Below are 21,712 nucleotides of genomic sequence, written 5' to 3'. Positions count from 1 at the left end.
CTTTTGATTGCAAAAGGCCATCCAATTACTAATTAGGTGAAGCAATTTCAGAACACCCTCTCTTCTGAAGAGCTTTTCTTTGGAAAGATTCTTGCGTTTCTTTCTTCCCAGCAACACCAAACCAACGCAGCCCGCACCATGAGCATAGGTTGACGAAGATCGTGGTTGTAATTATGTTTGTACCAAAAAGAATAGATTTGAGTCAAATTATCAGACACAAGAGGGACATTTAATTTGTCACATATCCAAGACCAGATCTAAGCGGTAAAAGGACAGTTTACAAATAAACGGTCCACAGATTCACAGGCTCCAATCCAAAGAACACAATCACCAAAGTTTCTATGAAGCTTCTTTTGGAGAAGATCCCTGGTATTAAGCTTTTTCAACAGAGTGAGCCACATGAGACATTTGACTTTTGAAGGAAGCTTATTCTTCCAGATTTTTTTAGCCAGAGACCACCTCAAACTTCTAGATATAAGGAACTTGTATAAGAAAGAAGAATAGAAGTTACTCGAGCCTTCCGACTGCCAAGTGATCTTTTATTGATCGGTATTCAGGTGGACATCCGAGAGAATGGAGAGAAGATCAGCTTTTTTCTGCAGCATTAGTGGAGATTAGGATGTGAGTCTAAATAACCATTTTCCCAGATTAAAATTGAAGAAAGCCATCGTTCCATTTTTACCACAATAACTATTAAATAGATTAGAGAATAGGATTGTCAGGAGGATGAAACCAATCCAGCAATCGTGCCAAAATGAGACATTTAAGCCATTACCAACCATATATTTAGTTCTATTCCAAACAGGTGGCATAGAATTGATAACATCCCTCCAGATATTGGAACAGAGTCTAATAGGTCTCCAACTTTTAGATAATTTGACCCGCTTGATATATACACCAACTACAATTTTTTTCCACCATCCTGGATCATCCTTTAAAAAACTCCAGCCCGATTTATCTGGAAGTGATTGACTGAAGGTTCTCAAATCCTTTATTCCAAGCCCACTTTCCTCTTTGGGAAGGTAAATTTTGGTTGAAGAGACCTTACAATTGATGCCATTTACTGAGTCTGAGTTTTTCCAAAGGAAGGCTCTTCTAATTCTATCCAATTTCTTGATGACCAGGAGGAGAATTTATGTAAGGACATGAAGTAAACCGGAAGAGAAGAAAGCACAACATTAACGAGAGTGTGCCTTCCACCAAATGAGATAAATTTGTTTTTCCATATAGCCAATTTGGAGCCAAACCTTTGTATAAGAGGCATCCAATCAGAATTAGAGATCAGTCGACCTCATTTGAGAGGTAGTCCGAGATAGAAAAGAGAGACCACAGTTTAACCAAGAGGCATAGACCATTGCCGGACTACTTGCACCAATAAATTGATTGTCCAAAGTTGGAAAACAGTTATATGCAACAACATGGTGTTGCACCATGAAGGCAAACTACTCTGCTAGACATCAAGATGATCAAACTGGTATCATAGGCAAAGAAGATGATGATACGCTCATCCAAGACCACGAGGATGCAAATTATCCAAGTATGATTTTGAAATATAATGAACGTAAAAAAACAAATTGGTAAGTAAAACCCGTCTATGAAAGAGGTGTCTCTTTTTTTTTGATAAAAATAGATCATTCATACAGATCTTGTGTGAATACATTCAAAACAAAATGTTCTTAAATTGTCTTGGGATTACATCAAAACAAGTCCACAACCAATCGCCAGTGTGCTTCGCAACGTATGCCGCTACCCAATCTACCGCAGAGTTAGCTTCCCTGTAAACATGTCTGACTCTGAAAAAGGTGTTAAAAAATAAAAAATAGAAGAGAGTAGAGAAGCGATTATCCAAGGCACAGCAATGTGATTTTAAGTATAATATTGCATTTCTGCATGCTGCCTGTCTTTTTCCCTTTCTTCCATCCAGTAAGATATTAGCTACTTCTGCATAAATGTCAAGCTTTTCAATAGATTAAAGGTTCAACTTGCTCACACATGAAGGTAGAAAGACTTATGCAATGGAAATTGGAAAGTCTGTTTGCTCAAGGATGGAGTTCGAGTGACTTGTGAAGTGATGGTGGATATCTTTCTGTTATCAAGAAAATAGCTCAAGTCATGCTCACAAACAAAGAAGTTGATTTACTCCAATGTTAGGTTCGAGTAACATAAGAGACCATGATTGGAGCAATGGACATGACTTATTCCTCCTTATTTTGTCATGATTAATTATATATTTTATTATATTATATCACGATCATTTTTAATTACCTCTATTTGTTATTTCCCCTATCTTTATCCCTTTTTTTTTTTATCAATTCCTCAAAAGATTTGAAGTCATCTTATTTAGGCATGAGGAAGAACTTAGACACTTTTGATCAATCTAAACCATGATCGATCACAAAGAGAAAAATTTAAAGATGTGCAAACGAAAGGGAACATGATTCAATCCTCATTAAACTATACCTCTGACACCATAAAATACATGGGCTTTGTTAATCAAATCAAACTCTACATGTTGATGAGTTCCTCAAGTGTCTAGCAAGCAAAATCTGCATGACCCCCTTTCAGATAAAACCTATCTTTCCAAGTTCAACTGAACATAGAAAATAAAATAAATTACTACACATCACTGGCTCAGCAGGAATAGTCTGTAGGAGATATAACCTTTTTAGAGCGTATGGGAGGTGAGAGCATGACATGCGTATGATGGAGCTTTGGCATTTGGCATCATGGAGATATGGTTTGGATGACATGCATGGTGATAGAGTAGGGGAACAAACATCCTTCAGTAGATCCGCATTCATAGGGATCACGTATGCTCATGCAATATATTATATGCTTCGTTTTGTTGACCTTTCCAGGTTGGGTGTGTGAGTGAATCTTTCTACACCAAACCAGCCATTAAAAATCCTATCAGGACCAGAGCAACCGGGATTACTTAAATATACCTCCTGCACCAACGACTAGACTAGTTATTCCTCACGTATTTTAGGTATGAAAATCCAAAAATATGCTTTCTTAAGCTACCTAACCCACAGGAAGATGCCCTAAAATGTCCCTAAACACAGTACTAGATGTGGTATAGAGTGATTTGAACCCATTAACTGAAATCTAAATTCAACTGCAAGATTTATATCAAATCCAGGATTTTAATTATAGGATTGGATTTGGATCCGACTTATCTGATAAATTAAGGACTCAAGCTAGGTCTGAAATTAGTTGTGATTTATCATATTTTGGTGCTGTTATGCAATGTAGATTTAATGCAAAAAATTAAGTATACACACTTGCGCTTGTTATTTGATCTGGTTCAGGTCAGTTTTTTCCATTGAAGTTTCAGACCATTATGATCGTGAATTTTGGAACCTGCTACTCATGAATTCGTATGTCACTGAGGGTTGGTTTTGTGATTTCTAACTTAGATTGATCTATAGGATATTCGATAACTTGTGGTATGATACTTGCAGAAAAATTCTTTTAAGACAGTGGAAGCAACTCTCAAAGGCTTAAAAAAGGAATGAAAGTGTATACCAAAGTGACCTACAGTAGTTATGGAGAATGCTTTATAGAGAGAATTGGAAAATGCTAGATCTGGCAAAGCATGCAGCAATGGATGAAACATAGTGGAGATCTAATTCATGAAGCCAGCCCAGAATAACTGAGCTATGAATTATATATAATATACAAAAATAGTGTACCGTAGACAATAATTTTTTGGAGAACAATTTATGCTGCTTTTTTTTTTTTTTTAAATGTGAACAGGAGGTAGTAGGAAGCTACCCCCCATTTTATTCAATTAACAAGGAATACAAAGTGCTCCGTAACAGAGTTCTTAACAGAGCCTGACAATAGAAATTCAGCTTACAAACATATTGCTAAATAGGAAACAGAATCAAAACAATAAGAAAGAACTTTTAGCTACTGGGAGGATGGGCCAACAATTATAGCTTAATCCATAACTCTTGACGATGAGTCTGAAATTTAGAAGAGATCAGAAATCTCCAACAATAAAATGATTGAAGCAACTTCTGCAAAACCAAAAACACAAAATTTTTCTTAATCAGAAATATGTGGGTGTTTCTCTCCCTCTAGATCTCCCAGCAGATGGCTCCAAAAAGTTGATGCCACACCGTCTTACTCATCTTGGCTTTGTCTTACTTCTCCAAACCGTCCATTTATAGGTCACGAAATGTGGAAGGCCTTCCCTTTAATTTCATTTGAACTTGATGGTTGTCCAGTGACTTCTGTGAATGAACATCTGAAAAGATGGTTAATAGATTCAATATTAGCTCCACAAAGTGAACATCCAGTACTAATGCTCTATCTCTTCCTATTCAGAATTTCGCTGATCTGTAGTTTATTCTTAACAGTTAACCACAAAAATACTTTCACCTTCTGTGGACTTAGGTTCATCTAAATGGCATTATGATACGAACATCTCAATTCTCCAAAATTGAGAAAGCTGTAGAAAGAGTCAATACTGAAACACCCATTGTGGGTCAGTTTTCAAATCGGAACCTCCATGATACAAGACAGCGCACAATCAAAGCAAAAAGGTCATACAAGAGATGCAACCTCTGAGTCTCAAACCATGATAAAGGATCTCTTAACCGAACACACCACCTCAAAGTACTCCGGTTCCAATAAAAGAAAATTGGAAGATTTAGTTTCAATGTCTGAACATGAAGATCCTCGAATCAAGAGCATAAAGAAATTGTATCAGCCCACACATCTTCCCAAAATCAAATGGATTCTTCATTTCTAATTTTAAAGGTTACACAGTTCCAAAACTTTTATTATTAGCTCACTTCTTTCCAAATGGGTGAAAGGCCTGATGTTGACTTCTTCACTCTCATCCCTAGCTTCCTCCTCGAATAGTAAGCTCTAGCAATCTGGTGCTACCATGCCATGATTCCTTCGAACCTTGGAGAAACTTTTATGCCTACTTTATCAGCAATGATTGATTCATGAGGGACAAAGTTCTAACACTCTGATCACCATCTTGTTTTCGGATCTGCAAATTAACAACATCCTAATTAACTAGACAATGAAAACCACCGATAGTGTCGGATCTTTTCTATAAGAATGCTCTTCCCATTTTATTGATTTTGCTAATAATCTATTACGGCAATTTATAGATAAACGTATAATAAGAAAGAAGAGCTGTCACAATAGAGCCGATTAAAGTTAATCTACCTCTCCAAGAGAGCAATTTTTCTTTTGAAGAAGCAAGTCTTGAGCTAACTTTATTAATCTACCTCCCCAAGAGGCAATTTAGGCTGCAGATATATCCTCAAAAGTTTAGGCTGCACATAGGTAGTTGCGGATGGTGGCCCATGGGTTCAATTCCCACGCTCTGGATGAATCACTTGCATCACCAATGCGCTACATGCCTTATGGGGTAATTCATGCAAGACGTTTGATCTCACTTGGCACTTTTACAGCATACTTTTGCTTGCAACCAACACCAGTTCCTACCTCGACTTCTACATGCATGACAATAATTCAAATGGTTTCTTGACATGCAGACCTCGATCCTTGAATCCACAACCATCCACATACATAACAAACCTTTCACAAGTAACATTTTCAAGCCCCCAAACTTTTCAGCACGCATAAAAGTCTTCTTTGATATGCCCTTAAACTTCTCAAACTACATTTATAACTTCTATTGAAGACTACAGGTTTTGAAACCTTCGCACCATTGACTCAAGGAAGTTTCTTAAAGCATGAGTAGATGGCAGGTGTTAATTGGATCGAGCCTTCTAGTCTCAAATAGACTTTCACAAGGTACGCATCAGTTGGCAGCAGGCATCACAGACGAATTTAATTATCGATATCACCTATCTTCTATCACTTTCAGTAGCTTAATGAAATGATAATGGGGTACCCATTTTCTTCTCGCAGAAAGAAAGAAATAAAAAACAACACCATATAGCATTTTAGCAAAACAAAAAGGTAGTAATACATTCGGAAAAAGGGGTGCAATCACTGGGCCATAGCCTAGTTTCCAATCAGCTGACGCAACCTTATCTGCATGTCCTCATTTTGATTGCACCACACACTTTGCGGGCAAACGGATGAAGAACTTACCGGCCGGTGCCATCTCGTTTCAATGCAGTCGTGATCAGAGACGCACAGCAAAACGAGGCTAAGTTCTAAGATCTTCACCGAAACCATATGGTCGGCAAGTTTTTCCACGGACAGGTAGCTGATAACTTGGACGGCTCAATAGTAGGTGGCCAATGGACTTCCACGAACCTGTTTCCATATCCATCCCACAAGCCTTCAATATCTGACCTGATCCATTGCACGGAATGAGCCGTTGGGCTGTTTCTTTTGAATAGAACCAGATGAGGAGAATCCAGCCTATAGTTCTTTGGTTAATACCTCTGCAGACAAATCTGTCAGTTTCTAATGAGAGTTTTCCAGAAAGCAACGATGAAGGGATCCAAGTTATTTATTTATAGAAACTTCCTGACACATAAGCATACAGACCATACGTAATTCTATGCTAAACAAAACCCTACGCATAGTTAAATCATGAGCACCAGAAATTACAAAATTTTTAACTATAGATCTGATTTCTATTTCCAATACGGTGTTTAATATTTGGGACTATTAGTTGTTGTTGGGACTAGCTAGCATGTTATAAGGATTTGTTTATTATTTGGCGGACCAACATGCTTCAAGGAAGAGACAAAGTTAGGCATGATTTGGTACCCGACTGACACGAGCTTGACTTTTTATCCATCTTAGAATCATTTGACGAGTCCAGTGTTTCTGCTTCGTTGTAACACACTCTCCCACAACGTCTTTTCTGAGGGAAGTCGCATTCTATCTGGTTGAACTGTGTTATCTCAAGCCTATGCATGGCACAAGTAACTGAACTATTTGAACCACCCTGTGTACTGTATTTTCTTTTATCCATTGCTACCTTTTATTGAGAGTTATGTTTGAGCAACAGCAATGAGACGAGAAAAAAGATTGATGGATATGTGAATTGCATACAACTGCATGCATATTGAAGATATATAATATATGCAGTGTCCATGTTCCTATCTCATATAAGTTTGCGACCGCACCCTTCAATTGGATGCGAGTGGTAATTATTTTTCTCTAGGCCAGGCTCTATATATTGTGGTTTCATAAGTGTTGTTCTTATCAAAAGTTTGAAAAAGCTAGGCTCATGTGATGCACATGAAGACCAGGGAGCAACAATGGTATTTTTTCTTCCTAAAGAAAGGGTCAGGTGACTTGTCCTGTCCAATTTGTCATACCAAGATACTGGAACTTATGGATGGTGATCATCTTCAATACAATTTGGAAGAAGTATAAATTAATTTTCCACTGCCATGTAGATGGGGACAACAAAATTAATACTGAATGGCACAGATGAATCACATGAAAAGCACTGTATCAACTATGGACATTTTAAGCCTATATCAAATTAGGTAATAAATGAATATCATGATGATATGAGGAATCATGTCCGAATCTCTAAGATGTTATATGATATCTACTGTATAATAGATCATTTGATATGAAGGTGTTGTCCCTCTATTGACAGTGAAATTGAAGGTGTTGTCACCTTCTGAAATTCTGGCAGACATATAATACAAAACTCTTAATTGCAGGGGTTTGAATGGTAGTTCTGATCATCAAACTTGCTTGAACCTAAAATAGTCACATTTTCCAGGCAGGAGTTAAAATAAGTTTGTTTTTAAAATAAGTGTTCCTTTTGTTCTTTTAACTTATTCACATGAATAAATTAAAATGCCCTGAACTCTGGAGTTTTTTCAAACAGAAAGAGACTAATGGAAAAAAGAACAATTATTCCAGGAACACCAACTCCATTTCACTTCTTCTTAATAATCCTGAGCTGAACTAAGGCCTAGCAGACCTTTTATCCATGTGCAGATGGATATTTGAAAATTCAGTGCAAAGATTGCCTTGTGATGTCATACTTTGATCATGGTCTAAACGTGGTATAAATGAGCGCTGAGAAAAAAAAAAGTAAATATGTACAGCTTGCATGACTTTCAAAGGCATAAGTTTGAGAGAATGAGCTAGGTATATATGACATATATGTGTTAGCGATGAACTTTATGCTTGACATATATTCTTATTAAAACAAGCTGCTAGTCTTCCATTCAATCTTTTTTTTCCCCCTTTTTCATCGAAAGTCTACATTGTTAAAACATCAAGAAAAAAAGGACCATTGAACTTTAATTTGGTTGATGCCACCTCTTGCCATTAGCTAGGCAAGAGATCGAGGGTTTGATTGAAGGTAGAAAGATGGAGATTAGCCTCTCCTAGTACAGATGCTGTGCATACAATGAAAAGTTTCATGTTGTTGCACCAAACACACTTAATCCTATTCTGAAAATCTCATGAGCCATTCTCTTAACATAAATGAACATTTCAAGCCCATAGCCTCTTAGACATGGATTTCTTAAACTTAATATATGCCTCTTATCTTGCCTTGGGTTCAGCATAATTCACTCCAAAAAAAAAAAAAAAATCATAAATAAAGAACCTACTAATTTTGACCCAAAAAGATCATAAATAAAGAATCTGCTAATTTTGATCCAAAACCAAACCAACCAGCACATTCAAAGCTATATATTAATGGCACTTAATCTTGGCATTATATAACCAATCAATATGGTAAGACACGCTTTTAAACTGAATGAACGCAGGCATTCCTCTATAAGTCAAAGTATGTCACCAAATAGGGACCACAAGGCTCATGATTAAGTCTTCCTCCGGAAAAAGAAATCCCTCCCCAGGCTCAGCTTGGTCCAGACTTGGCCCTACCAGGTGGTGTCTGCGGACCCTTTGGGCTGACCCAAACCTAATAAGCCCTTATTTCTTAATTATCCTACTGCAAGGTGGTTCACAAAGTCCACTTAATTCCCGGTTAGAGACAAGAATGTTATTGTCGCAAATGTACTAGTTGTTAGATATGATAGGTTCGATGATTAGCAGCACCGTGCAAGTCAAGTAGTGGAAGCTTTTTCTGCAGTCCCAGACTCTAAATTCAATCATTTGGGTTGTCTTACCTAAAAAAGTAGAATTGTTGTTATGCGCTGTGATGGACTCAAGAGGCTTGCTATCAATTTCTGAGTTAAAGGCAGACTCAAATCTTTAACTGCTTTTGTTGATGTGTCCTCAAGATAAAGGAAGAAAAACAACCGCTTGGCTGACTCCTTGGTAGAGTCTAGGTTGAATTGAATCCCTGATTTTATTGGATGGGCTATGGCCAAAAAGGTAACTATATCCTACACAGCATGCACCACATGGCCGTGTATGCCATTACCGCCGCTCATTTTTATGGGCTCTATTCACTAAGCACTCATCTCGATGCATCATCATAGAAATAAGCAGTTATAATAGGTGGCGTGTATGGCCACATGATGCACACCATGTAGGATACAGTTTCTCCTGATCAAGGGGAATGAAACGACTAAAATATGTTAAGAAATTATTGGTATTGATTTTTTTTTCTCTCCATACATGTATGTATATATTTTTGAAAATATTTATGTATGTGTTTTTTTTTTTTACAATGTATGGTGCTTTTATTTGAATGTAATTGCATGTAACCTTTTAACTTTTTGTTGAGTCATAGGTATCACTTTCCGAAGGCATCTCCTTAGCTAGCTAGTTAAATAAAATTTTCAATATATGTGTGCTTGAAATTATCATTGAATGAAGAAATGTACAAATCATTAATCCGTTACATCTCTCTTATATTTGTCTAATGCCTACAACCTCAAAGAATTTTGCCCAATTATATTATAGAATGATGAACATACTTGTCATGAGTTTCATATTTCCATAAAATTTTGCACAAGCACCTAATTGTAACCATCTTCCTGTCTCTTCCAATTCTTCCCTTCCCAATATTCTTTCCACTATCCAAGTTTCTCTTTTTGAAAGCATTTTTTTAAGAAGACTTCCATATTTGGCACAAGGAGAGCGGCTACTAGCTATATGCAGAGGTCTTACAATATATTTTGCACATATTGGCCAAAGCACCATGTAATTAGTTTTGTGCCAAATGGGCTGTTGAGTGGATCAAATTGTCCTATTGAACCACAGCTCCCATCAACACAAGCTAGTCAGATGTATTCCATGCACTAGACTTGCTCTCATGCCTATGTGTGCATCGTGTTTTTTTTTTTTTCTTTTTTTTCCGAGCTAAATGGCATCCCTCGAGTTTATATGATGGTAATATTTTATAGGGAGAGTTAACAATTATGTTTAACAATAAGTTCCTATCCAGCTGCATATTATCATGAGCACCAATCATCAGACTATTCCTAAGTTTTTTTTTTTTTTTTAATCTTGGCAATTGCTTGATTTAGACCTCATTGATTTTAGTTGCAATTAATGAGTGGAGATGGATCTACGTTGGGAAAACAAAAGCCGAGGCTTTCCAAGTAATTAACCAACATGAGTAGGGAAGAATCAAGCGAGACTTTTTTTTTTTTTTTTTTTGGGTGCAAGTTGGGATAAATTCCGTGATTCTCGACGAGAGAGCGACATCGGCCTTCGAGTTCGGGTCGGTCTCGCCGACATCTCACATCAGAGTCAGCAACGTGATCTCACACTGTTGCCACCGCTCCTCCACCTCACGCTTCTCTCTCCTCCCCCCCCATACATGCATGCATGAGCATGTGTTGATGTTGGTATGTATGTATATGAATACATGTACGCATGGTGATGCCCTCAACTTATCCAACACCATGCACGCATATATTCACACAAGCAAACTTCCGTGCTTGGTCATCTTAATATCAAATATGCATAGGTCATCCATAGAATGGATAGAGAGAGAGAGAGAGAGAGGGACCGAGGGAGTTGTCTCATAGTCTTAGGGTTAGGGTTTTTGGAGCTTCTGCCTTGTTTCTTTCTCTCCACATGTCAAATAAGATGATATGATGGTGAAGTGATGATCTCACCCATCTCGTTTGCTTGATGGGATTATCATCGGTGGAACAATTCATCCTCTCTGGTTCTTTAGGCCATCTGGGAGTGAAGGCAATTGGAGAAATTTAGAGCCATCCTCTTGGTTCCCTTTGTTTAGTTTCATCTTTGAGTGATAGCTGAGGGGGAGAAGGTGTGATGGCAAAGAATTTTTCTGAAAAATCGAGTGGCAAGGAAGATGATGAGGAGGACTGTGATGGAAACATGAGAAATGGTAGAAGCTCGAGCAATAGCACAACCGAGGAAAGCAAGAAGAAGGGGAACTCAAGTTCTGTACGGCAATACATCCGATCCACAAATCCTAGGCTCCGGTGGACACCAGATCTCCATCTTTGCTTTGTTCGTGCTGTCCAGAGGCTAGGTGGCCAAGATCGTGAGTAAACCATATATACTTCCTGACACACAATAGGATATATAAGGATTCTAGCTGCCCTTCTATCTAGGATCTTGTTGATTTATTATTTTTGTTCTTCGCTCTTGAGGTGCAGGAGCGACGCCTAAGTTAGTTCTCCAGTTGATGAACGTTAAGGGCCTCAGCATCGCTCATGTCAAGAGTCATTTACAAGTAATTTCGTGAACAATTTGGTATTACTCATCGTATTTGTCAAATTTTCGATTTTCTTTTCTTTTTTAATGGTTAAATTTCTTTGACTTCAGATGTATAGGAGCAAAAAAATGGATGAATCTGATCGAGGTAAGCTAATTCTTCAACTAATTATTGTTAGAAGGCACTGCAAACAAGCTCAAATTAAAATTCATTATTGCCTTGTGGATGTTCTTTTATATAATTTGGAGGCTCGATCACCTTTAAAATTGCTGTTATAGATGGTTCAAGGAACATGACTGACGGTCGGGAGCGGCATGCATACATCTTCCACCATCTTCCTGCATTACGAGGCTTTGATCAAAGACCTCAAACCTATTCAAGGTATATCTAGTTAATATTACACTACGACAATCCTTCATTAGTTGTTATAAAACCATGTTTGATCATGAGTAGCGGCGCCATGACATAATATGTATTCTGATTCCTAACTAGATATGATTCTTTTCTGAATAGTCATGGATATTGGAGCACCATGGGTCTGGGGTCTCATAGTTCAGCTGCAGAGATGATCTTCAAAGGTCATCACAGAATGATGGGCATTCGGGATATCCATATGGGCAGTTTAACTCCAAATGATCGAGCTAGTTGTGAACTGCATGGAGAATTTAAAGATTTCCATCCACTCTATGATCATAAAATTGGAAGATCCCAATTTAGACCGAGAGGAATATTAGAACCCTCCTCCCAATCCCAATGGCATGAAAGAGGAATCGAACAGGCTGGCCAATTGAGTAGCACCTGCACCCAAGAGATTGATCAGCAAAGACCACCATCATCATTGAGACTGGGAGGACAATTCACAGTGAGGTGGAGAGATGATGATCATGAGCCAGATTTGAATCTATCGCTTAACATCACACCAAGGCATGAGAAGAGGAAAAGATATTGGGAGGATGAGGAAGTAGACAGTAGCTTATCCCTCGCTCTGGCTTCTCCTTTCTCGAAACAGGAAGGGTGTTCTAGAGATGTTGAGAAGGCTTCAAAGCTTATCAGTTTGAAGGAGAAAGATGGCAGTGGAGAGCAAGCAAGAAGGACAAGTACTCTAGATCTGACTATATGAGTGGAATGTAGTGAGATCTCGTGGTACTCGTCTGAAGGGAAGGTGAGATAGTCTATCCTTGTTACTATTCCTTTAGTTTCCATCTGTTTTGTACTCGCTACAATGGTGTTAATTAGAGCCTAATAGGATACTTCAGAGATTTCCATATCCTTTCCAAGCTCCAACCGAAGGCAAAGCTCATAGAGGCCTTGCGAAAAATTGGTCGGAAGCACATGTGGTTTGATGTGCAGCTTCGAGTGTGCCTTTCTTCTTTGTATAATTAAATGATACTTCATGCATGCATGTTGGATGTGGAGGATGCCATTGACTAGATTCCTGCTCCTTGGTCTTTGGACTTGCCAATGACTACTTGCTGAGATTCTTGCCACTGCTTTCGATGGCCAATGGCACTGTTGTAAGAATATTTTATTATGCTAGCTAATAAATAATAGTCAACGTTATTTATTTTTCTTTTTTCTTTGACAAAGTTTAGGGACTACTTGTGACTCTTATATATGCCATGTTTTCTTCTGCGTTTTTCTATTTTCCTTCTGTTTCATAATTAGTCATGTCAAAGTATTAGTCTGTGTTGTTTCTTTCTATAATTAGAAACCATTCAACTATTTCAAAACTTGAACTTTTTACAACATGTAAACGTAAATTTTTGAGAATACCAAAATAAATCCATTGTAACAACATTTTGCTGCGTTTTCATTCTGTAGGCATACGGAATGTGAAGGGAAATGAAAGCCATTTAAAAGTAATCAACTGTGAACTCGATTAAGTCCAGTTTTCTTGGTGTCCTTCGAGCTTTGAATTGCTTCTGAACTATATAATGTCATCACATTTTTGGTGTGCTTCGAGTTTTTAATTGCTTCTGAACTATAATGTCATCACATTTAATGTCCTGATGACATTTAATGTCCTCCTATGTATCATATGGAGATTGTGTTTTCTAGCCATATTTATGGACTTTTGCATGTCAACAAGCATATTAATGGTTGTTGTTCATCAGATGTACTAGACATGAATGAATAAGGGTTTCCTATTTTCACTTGATATTCATGCTACATTGCACACAAGGGTGTGACAGGAAGATGTCAATAGGCCTATCATGTAGTACTACAGTCATTTTATGAGGGCATGAATGCACTTAGATCAGAAGAATCACATGAGATTTCAGGAAGGAGGGATGGAGGGATGAGAATTTCTTCTCCTCCTCAAGCAATAATTATTCATGGATATTAAAGGGTAATTATCCTTGTTTCCTTGGCAATTCCTCTACCGATATCTATTAAATTTATGTCTTTCATACTTAATGCATTGTTAGAACTGTCAAATATTCACCCAGTCTAGTTACAAGTGCTTTGATTTACATGATATCAAATTAATTATGCACATATTTCAGTAAAACTCCTTTTATCACCATTTGTCAAATGGTTTCAAGGAGACATATATGGATGCTTTATGCACACCCTTTTCTCTAGCTTGCTATCTTTTTTTCTCCTTTTTGAACAAAATTTATTGATTATTTGAATGCCCGATTAATATGTCCTTGTGTCTAGAGTACCTATGAGTGTGTTTTTTTGTTTTTTTTGATGAAAAGGGAGGCTAAAACACGTGCCATGCAATATATTCATTCTTAAAACGCTTATTTTCCGTCCTAGTTTTACACTCGGTCAAATATGTCCATATGATCTCATAAACTTTGAAATTAGCTCTGGGCTAATACAAATGACACTTCGATACATAACACTTAGGGTATGTCTCAACTAAATTTTTGGAGAAAAGCCTACAACATCAAACGCTAAGCTCAGGGTTACATTTGCATTGTCCCTGTCCAAGAATATTCCAAGATTTCCTTCCTAATCCTCTGGTGTTAGGGTGGAACAGAAGGTAGTTCATGAATTGATGCTGTGGGTTCTCCTGACTGCTCTGGCGACATCCAAGCTAACCTCCAATACTGGTCAATTTTTTGTCTTTCGTAGGATCAAAATCAAGTTTCCAATTCTAAGAAACATCTAGGATCCATAATTAATGCTTGTATAATCATTTTCTTCTTGTAGGGATGAGTGGATTAGTGAACTAGATTAATCATCCAAATCTTAGTTACTAGGACTAGCAGGTTTAATAGAGTGGATATTTCAAAAAGATTTAAAATAATTAATGAAGCTTTTGGGATGTAGGTGCAGCAGCAACAGCAGGTGCAGCGTCTTAGGAAAAAGTTCCAGCTACCAAGATCCAAAAGTCCTTGGATTTTTCTGAACACTGAAGTCTTACTGGACTAAATCTGGAAGTTTTATTTTAATTCAGGTGGAAGTTATTAATTATTAGGATGGTGCATTCTAAAAAAAAATAAAATAAAAAAGAGGATTCAATGTGTTAGTTACTTGCAATTGGAAATCATTAATTTGTTTAGGTGAAAACTTAATGTCATAGTTGGTCTTAACCTCAATTATATGCAAAGCCATAATTAATGTCAGCAAGAAGTCACAGATATTCCTAATTATATCTGCATTTGGTAGAATCATGCCTCTATCAGTAGTGTTTACTTAACTATTAATAAGATTCCTGTCTTGGTCAAATTCTAGTATAATGTTTGGATTAAAACTTGAAATAAAGGCTCCGTTGACATTATGAAATCCATCATAAACTGGTTCAGATATCTCATTAGTTATTGACAAGAAAAGAAAAAAGAAAAATATAACCATAAAGGCATCATTGTAACACAAAAACAGTTATGAAAGGAGAATAACAGTCGGTATTTAATGTTTTGCTTGCGGTCTAAAACAAATCATTCTCAATTCAAATCTCCACGCCTCCTTACTTTTTTTCTTTTTTCTTTTTTTTTTTTTTCCTTAACTCAGCGCACAGTCATATGGTTGGTAATGGTTCATCATATTTAGATTGATCTATCATTAATTAGATCTCGGTAAGGAAAAACAATAATTCCACAAAATCATAAGAACATATAAAAAGATATTGGGATTGGATCCTCACACCGTTCTGCACTCGGAAGATGGAGAGAGGACCTGTTTATCAATAATGGTCTTCCATGTATGACATTATGGCCATGATCGAGGGGGCCGGACTCATTGCAGCACACGAGCATAAGTTGTTCAGGCATTGCTCAATCACAGCCAAATGCAGATTATAGATGATCTCATCTCCAAGATAATACAGTCGATAGTATGGCCCGGTCAAAGTTAAGATAGAAGTTATCGCTCCTTGGCCACACATATTCAAACTCCTTGTTATCTATGGCTCTCATTAGTGCAGCCTCTCCTATTCTTTGTGCACAATATATAAAGCATGTCACCCAAGAAACGGAGGAGAAAACAAATATATTTTGAAGAATCCAAACAAAGGATTAGCAGAAGTACTTTTGGGCCAACAGCCAAAGAAACCGTTGTCAGTCTACTTTCCTTTCCAATCTAAGTCGCTCTATAAATACTTTGCAACATAAACTTAGCTAACATCATCTGTACTCCCTTCACCTCCTTTTGTTCATCCACTCTTTGGTCATCATGCAAACCCACGGGCATGATTGAGGAATATGATGGCGCCCAAACTCCATGTCAAAGAGACAAGCTGGACGTTCTTGAGCTAGCAGGATGGAGGCATGCATGGCACCTTTCAGACCGTGACCGGCCGGGTTCCTATTGTCGAGAAGCTGGAGGCTTTCTTTCAGTCTCGCAGCTTCCTGTCGCTTGACTTGTTGTCTAAAGCCATTAGTAGCATTCTGTTATGATCCGGCCCAATTACCCAGCCCACAAAAGCCCAACAAAAAAAAAAAAAATTGAGGAAGACTCCCCTAGGGAGTCTTCTTCTCCCGACCGGCTCCTAATCGGAGTCGGAAAACCTTGTTGGGGAGGAGTCAAACTCCTCCCCTCCGATTCTATTTAGGGGGGAAACCCCTTCTCCCTTCCTCCACCTGAGAATCCCGAGGCAAAATGCCAGGGATCGCCGAAAAATTCTCGTGGAAGCCCATCACCGTGCTCGCCTCGATTTCTCGCCGAAGACGTCACCGGAGCTCGAGGTAAGCCTCGATTTCTCTTTCTCTCTTCTTCCCCTTCCTTTCCTTGCCTGTGTACACGATCGCCGACGACCGGAGTCGCCGTATTTTATTGAGAAAGATAACCTCTGTTTCAACCCCTCTTTTTCTTGATTTTTCGATGCCGGTGGTCACCGCCGACCGCCAGATTCGCTTCTTCCGAGCCGCACCGTCGTCGCCCTCCTGCTGTCGGCCACCGTCGTGCCGGCTGTGTCTTTAATCGACCAATCAATGGGGGGATCACATGGTCCCTAATTTGCCAAAAGAGACGACGGAAAGAAAAAGAAAGAAAAGAAAAAAAAAGAAAAAAAAGAAAAAAAAAAGAAAAAAAAAGAGAAAACGAAAAGAGAAAAGAGAAAAAAAGAAAAGAAAAAAAAAGAAAAAGAAAAAGAAAAAGAAGAAGAAGAAGAAGAAAAATAGAAAAAAAATATAGACCCTCTCTCCTCTCTCTTTCCCTCTTTTCTCTTCTCTCTAGAATTTCTCTTTCTCTCTCTCTCTTTCTCTCTCTAAAATCTTTTCTCTAGGTAATTTCTCTCTCCTAAGATTTCTAAAATTTTGAAAAGAATGACGATGAATTGAAATTGATCTTAATAATGAATTTTGATTTGTGATCGTCGGACGGTATACCGGCATCTATCTTAATCAGACCTAATATTTTTTTTAAGATTCTATTTTCTATGATTTTATTGAATTATCCATATGATAATTTCAGCATGATTTGATTTGATCGATCGAATTTGTTGAATCATATCGTCTGAAGAGTCTAAGATAATTTTTTTCTCTCTAAAACTGTTTCTCTCTCTCTTAATTGATTTCTCTCTCTAAAAAGATTAGTTAATGAAAGAATTTTTTTTAATATTTGTGATCTAATTCTAATGAAGAATCTTGATCCATGATTGTCGGGTAGCATGCTAGTACTCATCTTGATCAGATCGGATATTTCTCAATTTGATCATCCATGATTTCGATTTAACCATGACTTGATTAGATTATTTTGATCACATCAATCGAGATGTTAGACTGTGGCACCTGATTAATTTGAATTATATCTCATGAATTCTCTCTCCTCTAATTTTCTCTCTCCACTTGATTCATAAACCCAATGAAGGAATCTCGATCTTATCACTTCGAATCCGATTTGATCTGATAGTCAAACTTTAGATTGTTTATGTTCTAATTAAATTTTGATCAGATGAAATTAGATGATTGGATCAATCTGGACGATAGGATACGAATGTCCATCAATTCTATTTTTCTTAATTGTTTCGATCCTTTCTAATTATTGAAATTAATCATGTATAGGATTGTGGATGTTTGATCATGGGATATCACGATATGATCTACGAAAAGAGAATTTTGAAAGAAAATTTATAGAATTATGTAGATTTATTGGAATGTGTATGAGGTAAGTAATGTTTCACTTTTTTTTAGATTTATCGATAAATTATAATGTATTTTTCCGACATGATTTGTGAAACGATGCATGAATTGGATGAATGATATTTTGTGATGAAAGTATCATATTTTGATATGTTATGATGAAGCATGATTGAACATATTGATTTCATGATGCATTATATTGATTGATTTCGATATTATATGATTATATATTTTCTTATCAAAATTAGAATATGAAACATGATTTATGAAGAATTCTGATATAAGAATAATATGAATTGACAATCTGACTATATAAAGGACCCCATCAATGGGGGCATATACATTGACAATTGATCTGTCTTGAGAGTTTATGTCGTCAGCGAGATCAGCGACATGTCGTCAGAGAGACCAACAATAAACCGCCAGCGAGATCAGTGATTTCGAAGGACTTTGTTGTCAGATGATTCATAGCTCATCGTAAGAAGATACATGGTATTATAACCCTACCATAGAGAAAATATGATCATAGCTCATGGTTGATGAAAAGAACATAAGAATGAAAGAAATTGAAATCTCGAAAGAAACTTAAATTTTTGAAAAAGAAATGAATTTAGTATGAATTATATTGCATAATTGATGTTGATTTCGAATTGGTGAACTTTATATGCATTATTATTTACCTTAATATCTGATGAAATCTATTAAAAATGATCATTGCTTACTGGTCTGTCTAGCTCATTACCTTCTATTTTTACTATTTTTACAGATGTTGATGAATTAAAATGATACAAGATATGAATAGAAGAGCGATTAGAAATAGAATCATCATACTTTTATTTTCAATTGAAAGTCTTATTGAATTTGATGTTAGGCTTATTGAATATTGTTGAATTTATTGAGAGATTAAAGTTAGAATTTAGATTGTTATCTTTTCGATTTAAATTATTGACTAATTATTTCGTTGTTGTTTTATGATAGCATGATAAGATGCCTTACATGCTTGTAGAGAGAGTTCTCCATAAGTATGCAGTGGTTGCTGCGACCTTCGGCTCACGATCTCAAATCGAGGACGTGACAATTATAGTGGTATCAGAGCATTAGTGGATGAACTAAGATGTATATAAAATAAGTGTCAGTAAATAGACACTAGGGATATTATAGTGTAGATCTTTGATGTTTGTAGTGGAAAAAATTTTTATAATTTTTTGTTAAATATTGAGATTATATATGAAAGGATCATAAGAGATTATGACATATAGAGTTTGAAATATGATGGATGATCTATGGATCATGATATGATATGATTAGTTAGATTTAGATCGAAAGTAATTACAAAAGGATTGATATAAAATTTTATTACGCATTATGATTATTAATTTGATCATTGATTATTCAAGTGAATCATAAGTTTAAATTCGATATAAGAATAATACTATGATATTACTTCTAGTTGAGAAGTTGACTATTATTGACAAGATAAAGATTTGATGCTAAAATATTATTCCAGGATGGACTAAGAAAGTCTTTTATGATGCTTGATTGAAATATTTATCAAAATTGAACTTGATATGTGGATCATGTATAAAGTGGCATATTAGGATGAATGCATATTTGGAGATATTTCAAAGAAATCTATTTCTTATTGATGAAATGGATTATGAGATTGTAGGATATTCATTGTATTAGAATCTTTAATTATCATCTTTGGATCTAAATAATAGATCTTATTGTGTCTTTTGGAGACTATATGATGTGTATAAAATTTTAACTTAAAGATTTCGTATCTAAGTTAATTAAAAGATTTTTTGATATTATTGTTGAGATTGTTAATAAAAAATTAATATTTTTAAATTAAAATAAAAGATCTGATTTATATTTATTTAAGATTATGGGACCCATGTGAATTTATAATTTAAAAATTTTGGATTTAGGAATTGATATGGAGTTCTTTTATTTTTGTTAATGAGGTCTCTAATTGAATCTATTAAGTAGAGAATTGATTTTTTGAGGCTTGTATGATTATTATAAAAAGATACTTGATAGATATTAAGCATCTTGATGATAGAAACTTTAGAAAAGATAATGATTTGAATTTTGTATATGTTCTGATTATGTCCTAATTTGATAAAGTATCGAAGGATTTTCTTATTGATTTTGCTTATAGAATTTTGATTTGGAATTATCTAATTGAATTGATATGAGAATTAAGATTTGATTCATATTGGATTACAGTAGACCTATATGATAGTTTTAAACGTGATATTGGACTCAAGGGTTAATCAACATTATTGGACACCAATAAAAGTATGAATGAGAATTAGAAATTAATTTTTGGTTTCAATTGAAATTTAAAATTTTAGATCTTTTCTATTGATAAGATAAAAAAATAATTTGATCAAAATTTTTATTGGTGAACCTAAAAAATTTTGATTGTTAGAACAGAGTGCACAGCGAAAGCATGATGATCTGAATTATTTTAGAGTAAGTCAAAAATGTTAACATTTTGAATTAAAGAATTATGATAGATGATATGATTTGATACAAAAATTTATTGATATTAGAAAGAATAATATTTTAAAATTTTAAATTATTTTGGATATCGTTAATATGATTTTTAAATTGTAATGCTTCCATCTACTATGCTACGAAAATATTTAGCATCCTAATTTTAGGATGAGTGGACCCTTGATTTTAAATTTTAGATTTAGAATATTTAGAGATAATTTTTTTTTATCTTAGAATGGAATAATTCTTTATTTTTTAGAAAAAATTTAAAATTGTTTATCGAATAATGATTTTGATCTTAGATTTTCATACTCAAAAGTTTATCTATGGAGAATGTGATAAAATTTATTTATGATCTTGTGATAAATTGATTAAATCATGAGCAGTTAAGAATTTTTGGTGAGAAATTTGATACCTTTATCTAGAATTGAGAGATTAATTTTGATGATCAGAAATAGTGATATTGATTCTAATTAACATTGGTGATATTGATCTTTATGAAATGACTTAATGATGAAGTTGTATCAAGAATTAAAATATCAAAAGTTCAAGAATAAGATTAAAATGGTAAATCTTCAACCTTTGAAAGTACAAACAAGAAAAAATATTTTTGAATTTTGATTAATTGAGATATCATTATATGATTCACATAAGTATATTTTCCTATATTATGACGGATAGATTAATTAAGAGTGGTTAGTATTTTGAAAAAAAATAAATGATGATGATGAATGAAATTCTTATTCAAGAATTAAGATATTGATTTTCTTCTATTTACAAGAGATAAATTTTATTTTAATTCGAGTCATGAGATATTGAACATTATTTTATAGAGAATGAGATCATGAAAATTAAAAATCTGTGAGATGTTGATTTTGATAATAAGAAAATGAATGGTTCTGATTCAGATCAACACTTGACATATTGACCTTTTTCTTGTGAAACGATTCAAGAATAGATTTGCATTAAGAATTAGAATATTAAAATATTTGTGGGTGAGATTTTTATCATAAATTTCAAGTAAGAAATTATGAAGACTTAAGCAAGAAAAATTTCGAGGACGAAATTTTTTTTAGAGGGGAAGAATGTTATGATCCGGTCTAATTATTTAGCCTACAAAAGCTCAACAAAAAAA

The 21,712-nt window shown here is 35.4% G+C and overlaps 1 protein-coding gene across 5 annotated transcripts; it reads left to right on the top strand.

The window, feature by feature from the left end:
- The first annotated feature begins 10,847 nt into the window (after positions 1-10,847).
- Positions 10,848-13,607, top strand: LOC140857735 (uncharacterized). Of its 5 annotated transcripts, none has more exons than XM_073256936.1 (6): positions 10,848-11,365; positions 11,475-11,557; positions 11,650-11,686; positions 11,818-11,920; positions 12,053-12,701; positions 13,361-13,607. In XM_073256936.1, the coding sequence occupies exons 1-5, from the start codon at positions 11,131-11,133 to the stop codon at positions 12,657-12,659; spliced, it is 1,065 nt and encodes a 354-aa protein (XP_073113037.1). In that variant the 5' UTR covers positions 10,848-11,130; the 3' UTR covers positions 12,660-12,701; positions 13,361-13,607. The 5 variants fall into 5 exon arrangements, with proteins under 5 accessions (XP_073113037.1, XP_073113035.1, XP_073113036.1 ...); XM_073256934.1 differs by lacking the exon at positions 13,361-13,607 and adding an exon at positions 12,796-13,109; XM_073256935.1 differs by lacking the exon at positions 13,361-13,607 and adding an exon at positions 12,786-13,109.
- The last annotated feature ends 8,105 nt before the right edge of the window (positions 13,608-21,712 follow it).

This window comes from Elaeis guineensis, chromosome 5 (assembly GCF_000442705.2).
Source record: "Elaeis guineensis isolate ETL-2024a chromosome 5, EG11, whole genome shotgun sequence".
NCBI lineage: Eukaryota > Viridiplantae > Streptophyta > Magnoliopsida > Arecales > Arecaceae > Elaeis > Elaeis guineensis.
Note: the sequence above shows the minus strand (reverse complement) of the source record. Positions and strands in the feature narration are given on the sequence as shown.